At 32.6% G+C, this 11,071-nt stretch overlaps 3 protein-coding genes across 5 annotated transcripts in view; 1 reads left to right on the top strand and 2 right to left on the bottom strand.

Annotated features, from left to right (window-relative positions):
* Positions 1 to 1,967, bottom strand: part of LOC100160387 — a 5,032-nt gene extending 3,065 nt beyond the window's left edge. Inside the window, exon 1 of one of the 2 annotated variants that reach the window (XM_003244809.4) lies at positions 1,691 to 1,967. The gene's annotated coding sequence lies outside the window, so the exon portion shown is untranslated. The remainder of the gene's footprint in view (positions 1 to 1,690) is intronic. The other variant, XM_008185339.3, reaches the window with a different exon arrangement.
* Positions 1,968 to 4,712: 2,745 nt separating this feature from the next.
* LOC100165820 (dynein light chain roadblock-type 2-like) lies at positions 4,713 to 7,689 on the top strand. Of its 2 annotated transcripts, XM_008185340.3 has the most exons (4): positions 4,713 to 5,044; positions 5,119 to 5,352; positions 5,445 to 5,612; positions 7,544 to 7,639. In XM_008185340.3, exons 2-4 carry the CDS (start codon positions 5,271 to 5,273, stop codon positions 7,600 to 7,602), a joined length of 309 nt encoding a protein of 102 aa, XP_008183562.2. In that variant the 5' UTR covers positions 4,713 to 5,044; positions 5,119 to 5,270; the 3' UTR covers positions 7,603 to 7,639. The 2 variants fall into 2 exon arrangements, with proteins under 2 accessions (XP_008183562.2, XP_016660276.1); XM_016804787.2 differs by having other exon boundaries at positions 4,713 to 5,352; positions 7,544 to 7,689.
* Positions 7,404 to 11,071, bottom strand: LOC100573245 (XK-related protein 6). The gene is made up of 6 exons (XM_003244810.4): positions 11,004 to 11,071; positions 10,514 to 10,860; positions 10,352 to 10,453; positions 9,889 to 10,103; positions 8,443 to 8,598; positions 7,404 to 8,254 (listed from the first exon to the last, which is right to left on the bottom strand). Exons 2-6 carry the CDS (start codon positions 10,804 to 10,806, stop codon positions 7,809 to 7,811), a joined length of 1,212 nt encoding a protein of 403 aa, XP_003244858.1. The 5' UTR covers positions 10,807 to 10,860; positions 11,004 to 11,071; the 3' UTR covers positions 7,404 to 7,808.

Here is an 11,071-nt window from a genome sequence, read left to right as displayed (position 1 = left end):
GACGATACGCCGCTTTTACGGCTGCAAGCATCGTTCGACCAACGACTACCAACAACAACGTCGCTCCACGGCTGAAGCGCCGTTCGATCACCGGCCACCGACGATACGTCACTCCACGGTCGCAAACATCGTTCGACCGTCAAACATCGCCGGTTACCGTTCCACGGCGTGAGACCGGTGCGAGTTCACAGGCGAACAACAACGCCGTCAGTACCAAGATCCTGTCCGACCCGGGTCAGGTTCGTCGTCGGGGTACCGCTTGATTTAAGTCTGTACCGACGAAGGCCGGCTCCCCAGCCCAATACTGATTGTTGTATAATATACATATTATATTATTAAACCTATCTCATTGTAAAGTAGGGTCCGGCTGTTGCCCGACCACCACCCAAGCACCACCGATTGCGCCGACTCACTTAAATAAGTCTGGTCGGCGCAAATCGACGCTTTACTGATCCACAATATTGTCGATATAATATATATTTTCTATAGCAATAGATATATTTTATTACCGCTATAAACCATCGTATTTTTATTTAACGATACGGGTTGTCCATTCGGACACCCCGTAACACGCCAAACGGCTTTTATAAAGATATACAGTAAATACATGTTTAAATACTAATTGAATAATAGTTGTGTATGTTATAATATAATTAATAAAGTAATATTATAATGCTATCATAATGCTAATAGGTATGTGTCTAACATTACTTTTTAGTAATAATTAAATAATTAATTTAAATGGAACTATTAAAATAACTAAAGTTTAATAATAATCAATAATATTCATCAATCATCTTCTTATTCATTTCAAACCACTTTTAGATAAAAATATTAAAACTTCAGCAGGTCGAGGTATGCCATATTTGATAATAGATTTTAAAACTATTAATAGGCAACTAATATTTGAAGAGTCTATTAATTCAAGTTTTTTTTTCTTATTATTTAAGAACTCAGTAAGATGTTTTATATGATTTTAATTCAATATTTAACCTACTGTGCTAGCACAATGCTCAATTTCCTACTTTCCCGTAACATATATAATTATATAAAAGATCACCTAAAGGCTAAAGCTATGTCCTAGCTGGTTTGCACGCATGCGGGGAAAAACAAAATAGCTTGTATTTCGCCGCATGCGGGCAACGCATTGCGTGCAGAACAGCATGATCAGTATATAAAACGCACGCACTCGCCCGCACTAGCTAGGACATAGGGTAAAAGTACAAATCGAGTCACAGAATAATACAAATCGTAATAGGTACCAGAAATTATCCTAGGTATAATATTATTATATCAATAATGGTCTTTAGAAAAATTAAATCGCTCGAAATGCTGCAGGCTGACGAGAACGACAAACATATGTCCTAGTTGGCTATTAGTAATAGGTAAGTCGTCGTCTGGGAGATTTTCTTGGAGATCGGTCTCTGCTGTGTAATGTGTTGGAAGATTTGTATTTAACTCATTAGCAATTGTCAATTAAATTCTAACGTACATTTTATTATCTTCGCTCAAATAAAAGATGACAACTAACAATTATAACATCGATGCGGTAAACCCCATATTATTACTCGATACCTATCTCAGAAGACATATATTGTAGTTAACATAATGGCTCAGCACTTACCACGATTAAAGATAGGTATCGTATATCTTTAATCGTGGCACTTACGCTGACGAAAACAACGAATACCTCACGCGTTTAGTTTTTCCTCTTCTGTCTGCCGGCCATTGATATGGGTACACAACTACTGCAAGTGCAGGCCACGGGCAGACCCCAGAGTCGGAAGCAGCGGATATGCAGTGTTGTTGGTCACCTCTGCATGCAATCTCACGACCTGTCCCGCGGGTTGACGAGTGTCGCTGGCGCCTTTGCTCGGACGCTTGACGACCTTGCCCAAGCCCGGATTAAGACATTTTGAGGCCCAGGGGCCAAAGTTTTAAATGAGGCCCTTGTACGAAAAAAAAAAAATATTAATGTACCTATATAATGTGTTCGTAATGACGTCATATAAAAGTATACCAAAAATGATAAAGAAATAGCCTTTAAAGATTGGGTCTAACTTTTTTATTTTTTAAGTTATGGGCAAACTTTTTTTATCAAAATCATACATATCACGCATTTGTTTATGTATTTTCAAAAGTTTTTAACATTTTTATGTATTTTTTTTTTATTTTATAGCTATTTAATTGTCCTATCAACATTCCAAAATACGCAATTGAACTAGAAATGCACTAATTATTTTTATTAAATTAAAAAAGTAGAAAAAAGTTGGCAAAAATTAGCATTTTTTAAAGGAAATCGTGTATTATTCCAAATAATTTATTACTTGGTATGGGTTTTTTGTTTTTTGTATTATTCTGCTGAATTATACTGAATAACACATTAATATTCCTAGAATACCTTGAAAGTTTGGTTTTCATAATATATTCCTGTTACAATCTTAGTTTTCCTAGGATTGAGTCGGTTAATTGGTCGTCATTCGTTTAATTTTATACTATTCGGTAAATTTTAGTTATAATACAAAAAACAAAAACTCATAGTTAATAATAAATTATTTGGAATAATGTACAATTTCCATTTAAAATAACTAATTTTTGCCAACTTTTTTTTCTTTTTTTAAATTTAATAAAAATAATCAGCACATTTCTGGTTTAATTGTGTATGTCAGTTGATAGGACAATTAAATAACTTTAAAATAAAAATAAAATTACGTCAAAATGTTGAAAAGTTTTGAAGATAAATAAACAAATGTGTGATACGCATGGTTTTGATAAAAAGAAGTTAATTGTACATAACTAAAAAAATAAAAAGTTCGATTCAATCTTTTTCAAGGGTATTTCTTCATAATTTTTGGTATACTTTCGTATGACGTTGGCCGGTCACTTCACCCTGGAACACATTGTTTATTATTTAATATTTTTTTTTCGTGCATGTACTTGCTAGGGCTTCATTTAAAACATACCTATTAGGTTTATAGGCACATAGCAATAAATAATGAATAATGTATTAATGAATCACTTTATTTTTAAATTTTAATTTACAAGCTTTATTTCTTGCTAAATAATAATCGATTTTTTTTTAGGTGATTGTTTTAGTGTTACATAGCCTATAACAATAAAAGTAATGGACAAATTAGAGGCCCCTAAATAAATTCTAACTTTCGAGGCCTGGGGGGCATCCCCCCCGCCCCCCATAATTCGGGCTTGACCTTGCCCAACCCGCGTGGCCAGACCGAGACGGCCGCAGGAGCGACCACGGCTAACGGCGATGTGTCGACGGTCGACGGCGAAGACCAAGAAGCGGGGCGAGATTTTGTGCTGCGGAAACGGTGGAGACGAGCGAAGCGGCCGATGTGGGATTACAGTGGGTCGAAAAGGTGAGAGTCAGCGCGATCCTCAACACTCGATAATTTTCCACCACGGTGGTGGAGTCACGCACCGCCAGACCCTAAAACCGTTGAGTTTCCGAGGGTCCGACGCCGCTGACGCACCCGAGTTCCTAGCACGGAAATCTCCATACCACTCTCCCCGTGCCAAGGTCTCCGCCGCTGCCGTGGTACCGAGTCACCGTCATCGTCGATATACCGTAATAAAAATATATCTTGATTTACATTTTAACATACTTATCTGTGTAAAACATTGGAACTAGAAAGGAACGAACAATTTTGTTATTTTTCCTTAAAAAAAGAACTACCTAGTTCATTTTCTCGTTCTTTTTTTATAAAAAGGAATTCGTTCATCGTGTCGTTCTTTAAAAAGGAATTCGTTCCAGGACCCGTTCCTTCCAAACACCGAACAGGCGTTACCATAGTACAGTTCCTCAGTACAGTCACGGGCCGCGAGCTGACCTACGCGTCGTGGTATTGCAGGGACTAGCCGAGCCAACTCTGACTTGAAAAGTTGGACGGGTTGATATAATGGGTACCGTACAAGGTTGTTCTCGATAGCACCACTGTCTTAGTGCTCGATAAGGTTTAGTACCTACCTATTTAGAAGTATTGGGTAATTATTTCTAGGAAATAGCTTAGCTTTCCGGTAAACTTTTTTTTTTTAAAGTAGAACAATTTATGAGAAATCGTCTATAAAAGTGTCTAATGTTAGATATGAAAAGAAAAATTTTTATGAATTTCAAACTGAAAAATTATTTCAAAATTTGAAAAATTTCTCAATGCTATAAATAGCTCAAAAAGAGCTATAATAATATATTATTATATATTATATCTTTAATCGTGTTCGGTATACGTCATTTTCTTGGTACCGTGTTTTCAGAATTTACCAAGGTATAGTATTTACGGTAATTACCAGGGTACCGTAAAATTGTATACCATACATACAATAGGTAGTACAATTTGAAATAGCCAGTGCCCACAACTGACCAGTAGGTGATAGATTATTAGTGTGCCACATGGTGCCACTCATGACAAAATAGATAGGTAATAGGTCATCACAGTTTTTTGATACGCAACCTCCGCTCTTTACTTCACCGATATCGTAGTTCTCCACTTCTTATTGGCTGACAATCACATACATTCATATATAACATGGACAAAATCAACCTATCAGAAGTGGACAAATACGATATTGACCGGAGGTGAAGGAGATGCGCATATTATAGCAAAAACTTTTACAACTGTGATGATACCTATCTATTTTGTCATGTGGTGAGCCACATGCAGTTTACATATTATATTATTATCCATATTATATGTAGGTAGTATGTACTGAACTCCGCTATTTCATGTCGAGCACGACTCGCACGAGTGATGAATATATTATTACTATGTTTTTTTTTTATGAATATTAAGACTCTACTCTCTAGGTATTAGAATCATATTTTCACATAAATCTACGGCTGGCTGGTAGTTGTACAGACTGCAGGTCATAGAAATTAATACGAATACGCTGGTCGAATAATTCAGTAATATAATATTGAGATATTCGATCGCCGCTTTATGTACGCAGCTGCTGTGGTGTAAATAGTTTAAAATATTACACACTTTATAATTAGGTATCCGAGTTTACTGCACATCGTTTAGTCGTTCAGGTAAAGTTCGTATTTAAAAATATTTTTTTCGCAAATCAAACTAAATTCTATACTATATATAATCCCGAACATAGTCGGCGAATCCAATAACTATCTGCAGCTATCTAACACGTTCTGATTTTTACCAAAATAAGCCGCGGGCTATATCATTTACATATTATATAAATCAGATATACGGCCTACCTACATTACAGTCCGCCGGAATACAATATTATTTTAAAACGAAATGGCTACTCAGATAGAAGAAACTCTGAAGAGAATTCAGACCAGTGACGGTGTCATCGGATTCGTTATAGTAAACAACGCTGGTATGCTATTTGCGGTCTTGCGGACAGCCACCGTTGTCGACACGTACCCAGATGGCAATATAAGTAACTTCACTTAATACTTCGTTTTTCAGGCATTCCGATTAAATCCAACATGGACGATGCGATGTCCGTCCGGTACGCTGGATTAGTGCAGCAGCTAATCGTGACATCACAGGTGGCGATCAAAAAAGACGACCAGAACGATAAACTGACGTACCTGCGGTTGCGTACCAAAAATAACGAAATCTTGGTGATACCAGGTAAAATTTGTTAGTAAAGGTCAGGGACCGCCTAGACCACCGGGAAATTCTCGTGGATCTGGTCTGTTGGAATATCACTGGCGACTGGCCTGGAAAAGTCGGCTAAAATAGTTTTTAGTACTGTAAAGCTGTTAAATACTCAGTACCCACTTATTAATTTTGTAAATTTATCGGTCTGCATTTTTTTCCCAGGCTGTCCCTGCGGCCTGCAGGTATACAGGCGAGGATCCAAGGGACCTTAAGGTTTTTAGTAGTGAAAGCCGAAAAGCACTACCGATTGAAAATATTACCGATATATTCGATTGCTTACATCTATCTAGTTATTCGATTGTTTTACAATGCTATCGAATACCTACCTATTAAATTATGCATATTATTGACCGAATAAAAAACCATCGATATTTTTATTTGAATAAAAATTATTGACATACTGACATTTTCATTTTTCATTCAAGCAAAAACCTATTGAAGTAGGTATTCAAATAAAAACTATCGCTTTTAGATGTAATTTCGTCCAAATTTGAACTTCAGACGCTCATGAAAAATTATTATAGACTTACTCTCAACTTTTAGCTTTATTTTCACTGACAAAAACTTATGAGGACCTCTGTATTACATTTCTAAGTTTTTGAACTGATCAAAAAAGTTTTTATCGGCAATATTAAAAATAAAATCTAATAAAACTCAAAATTTTCTTATGCCTATAAACTGCTCAAAAAGAATTGCAATATTTCGAAAATTGTATGATGCATAGAAATCGCTAATAAAAACGTTCTGTTAAGATGTCACGCATCTTAGGTTATTTTTTTACTAGTTACAATAAAACACAAAATTCATTTTTAAAAACTGTTTTTGAGTAAAAATCTCTTAATATGTTTGTTTTGTTTTTCATGACACGTTTGAAAACTATTGGACATTTTTTACTTTTTACCTTCCCCCCCCCCCCCCCCAAAAAAAAAAAGATTTACTTTCTTACCAAAAAAGATGCTGTTGACGAAAATCAAAGCATTAATACTGCCCCCAAAAGTGATTCATAAAAAAAAAAAAAATTAAATAAATAAATAAATAAAAAACACACACCATTGTAAAATCAATATTATTCATTGCTCTGTTCAGCATTTAAAATAGTTTTTAATATTCAGCCTATGAATAAAACTATCAAATAGTTCTTGGATTGGTTTTACTATTCAGTCCTGGAATAAAACTACCGAATAAATATTCAATAGTCCATATAGACTACCAAGTAACATTTGAGTACAAACTATTTGGTAGTGCCCATCACTAGTTTTTATCATAATTTGTGATTTGATAAAGGTATAATTTTTTCAGAGGGGTTAAATAATCCTATATATAATTATTCCTATTATTTTATTAACATAGGAAAGCTTCGAAATATTGAATAATAATTTTAGGAGGGCCCCCTAGACCTTTTTAATCTCCGCCTATGGTCTTTAGCTCTCTCCCCATATGTACTTAAATTATTATAGTTTTATTTAAATATAAATATAATATATTTAAAAAATTTCCCTCCTCCCCCATTTCAGAATTCTAGATCCACACCTGCAGATATACATGCTAAATACTGTTAATCTACTACCCAGATAACTTTTATCAGTTTAACCTGGCTTATAATCTACTTTTACCAAATAAATGCAGTTACACATTCCACAATTACAACATAACAATTATTCTCAATTATATGATTTAGTCATTTTTGAAAAATGCTTTTTAAAAAAATAATAATTCTTATGTATAACAATTAATTTATTGAAATAATTAAGTCATAGGAAATGTATATAAAAATATTTTTAGTCTTTATGTCAATTTAGTTTAAGTATATAATATATCATATTCATCTTAGATATTACATGAGTATGAGATTATAAATAATATAATATAATTATGTACATAACCATTTTTTTTTGTTACAGATAAACATTATACCATGGTGGTAATTCAAAAACCGACTGGCTCTAGATCACCAATGTAAAATTTGCTACAAAAATTTTCTATATTAATGTTTATAATATGTATATAATTAAACAATTTAATAATATAATAAAATAGTTTTCATTAATTTAATGTATAAAAATATATATAAATTAACAGATCATTTGATTCCAATGATAATTTTACCTAAGAATGTCTGCAATAAACGTGGTCATATTATTAGAGTTATTGGTTCAACAATATTATTTATGTAAGAGATATGATTGTATGAGGATGGAAAAATTTGTAATATATTGTCATAAACAAAATTCCAACAAAAAATGGTGCTGTCGAACCTATCATCAGTGGATAGTAGTACCAATAGTTTTGATCCGTACCAGTGATAGCCCAAATAGTTACTGCAGCTACATTTTCTACTAGGAATACTCCATAATACCCTAAGTAACGATTTCTTGAATTCCCTTGGCCTTCACTGGGTGATAAATAAGTAAAAATGTAGACGAGACCGAGTATTGTTGAAAAAAAAAATCTCATGATTCTACTTTTTTCAGATTGGTTGGATGGCATACAAAATGTTACGTTCTGATATTTGAAAATCCACAATGTCATAAAGAGCCAATGAACCATACAAAAAATACTAGTTGACTGTGGCCACACTATAGCAGCTAAACTAATAGACAAAATTCGGGAGACTGAAAAATAAAAATGTGTTACAAATTGTAACACAGAAAAGTATTATTATACATTTAGATAAAATGATTTCATAATGCATTTATATAATATTATGATGTCTTAAACCATTTGAATATAAGTTTAAAACCAGTTTAAAATTATTCTATTATATTATACTTTTTAAATCTTAAATACATGTTTAATATACCTGTAATCATTATGTGCCATAAAAACTGTAACACTGTTCCTGTATTGCCGATATTTTTTCGATTTTCATAAGCAATTCTTACATTTTTATGATATGAAGCCATAGCCCAAGCAATACCTATGGTTGAACTTGCAATAGATGCAGATTGATGAATAACTGAAATCAATAATATATAGTTATAAATTTTTATAATAGTGGTCAATTTACTACCTATCCTAAGTTATTTATTATAAACTTATACTATTATTTACAATCATTATAATATATGCATTCAAATATTCAATACTTAAAACCATTCAAATGTGCACTGTAATATTTCAAACAAAGACAACAAATATAATATATTTATATTATAGGCGTTACACAATAATTAAATATTTTAACTAATATTAAAGCTAAATAATTTACTTTTAAGGGGTATTTATTTTTAAATGATTCAATTTACATAAGAAAGTTTTAATTTAAAAAAAAAACCAAACAGTTTTGAAAGGCTATTAAAAAAAAACGACACAACTTGCAGAAATTAGGTTTATTTTATTTTATTCGCTACATCATACCATTTTATGCATAAGTCCAGAAAATTACATCAGTAAGATTGATGGCCCTCAACAATTATGAAAGTGATTTTTGAAGTTCTGGGCCGCGATTTGGCACATTTTGACAGATATAGCAGAAATTTCCTCACAAATTAGTAGAGGTGTAAGACTGATATTTAAAAAAATAATCCTTCAGGTACCTCCACAGGAAGAACTAAAGAAGTCACAAATGCTTAAATTAGGTGAGCGCACAGACCCTCCCTCTCAGAGAGAGGAGGTGCACAGGGAATATCTGTCATAGTTGAAAACTTTGTTCTCCGAACCGAACAATGGTAAAAACTGACAATGCACAACCTGCAGACGCAAGAGACCCTTCCCCAGTTTCCTAATCAGTAATCCCAACACACGGAAATACAACCCTTCCTAAACTGCATTGTTTGTATAATATATCACACAAGGACTAGGTATTTAAGGCTTAAGAGTTGTAACTAACAATAGTATTACAAAACCTTTAAACTAAATGGTACCTAATCATTTTTATTTGAATATGAATAAGTCCTAATGTTGGGCTTCAATAACCTTTAAATAAAAATATAGTTTAATATAAATTTAAAAATATAAATTTTATTAATTTTGAAACTCCAACAACAATCTGTCCCGGATATGCTACCGAGAAAATCTCGGTGGGTCGCTCGAAATATGGGCTGGTGATGAGTGTTTGCCATAATTTTATTTTTATATGATTATGAGAAATTAGTACAAAAATGAATAGATAATTTATTTGAATCAAATTATTAAATCTTACAGTAGCTGTAGTCAAATGTTAGAAATCCTAAAACTCGGTGTGCCTATCGGGCGTTGACAATAGTAGGTATCTACTTAAAATGAAAATTACAAATAATAATATTACTTTGAAAAGTAGAACCCTGTTTTTTCTCAGCCAAAACTATAAATATTTGTAATATTTGCTGAGGGACAGCTTCTAAAAAACATTCAAAGATTCGCAACAATGACACGTAGGAGTCTTCTTTAGCCATTAAAGCATAATAGCTCTTCTGATCATCATAATTTCCTTTACGAGCAGCACTACGAGACTTTAACGCATATTTCAATACATCATAATACCTACATACAAACAACTATATTACAACATTTACAAGGCATATAAAATATTTTAAAATAAATGGTATTATCATCTATCACACAGATAATTGTTATTGTTAACTATAATAACTAAAACAATTTTCTTAGAGAGGTAGATACTAAATAGTAAATACTTACAGATAAATTCTGTTCAAATATAACTATTCAACAAATTTTTATAAAACAATAAATCAGTTGTCATATTATTATAAAGTCTCAAAATTACATACCTAAATACAGGAGCCATTTGAAGTAGCAATAGGAATGGCAATAATAGTCGATTTGTAAGTAATTTTTGGGTAGTTCTTTGGACATCTTCTTGAATAGAATAACTTAAAATAAGACCAAAATCAATAAAATCATTTATTTTTTAGCTTAAGCGCTGTTCTCACATTTTTAAACTCATATAAGTGTTTATTATGGAAGGAACTAGTATAAAAGTAATTGTCAACACAAAATAATGTAGTTTTTCATATCTGTAATACTGATAGGCAACATTGTAATCAATGCAAACGTCAATGACATGGCTAACAATAGCTAAGATCAACGTAATTAAATCCCAGTAGGAAATACTCAGATCTCGGGGAAGCTCATCCAGCTCATCCAAACCAGATTTAGATCTATTACTATCAGCTTTGTAAACCAGATGTTTTGTAGCTCTAATGTCATCTTGATTTTGGTCCATCGTATTGTTTCATTCGATGCGGGAGACTCCAGTCATTAAGTTCCGGGCACATCACTAAAAGTGAAAAAATTTAAATATTTAAGTAAGCATTATTTAGGTAAATAGTTTGGTGTTACATAGTGCTTAGTGCGTATTAGCTACAAATTAGTGCGTATTAGCTACAAATTAGTGCTTATTAGCTGCTGCTTAGCACTTACCTATTAAGTATTTTATATTTTTATATTATATTATATTATTTATATTGTAGTTAAAAAAAATAAAAATT

Source organism: Acyrthosiphon pisum, chromosome A1 (genome assembly GCF_005508785.2).
Source record: "Acyrthosiphon pisum isolate AL4f chromosome A1, pea_aphid_22Mar2018_4r6ur, whole genome shotgun sequence".
Taxonomy (NCBI): Eukaryota; Metazoa; Arthropoda; class Insecta; order Hemiptera; family Aphididae; genus Acyrthosiphon; species Acyrthosiphon pisum.
Note: the sequence above shows the minus strand (reverse complement) of the source record. Positions and strands in the feature narration are given on the sequence as shown.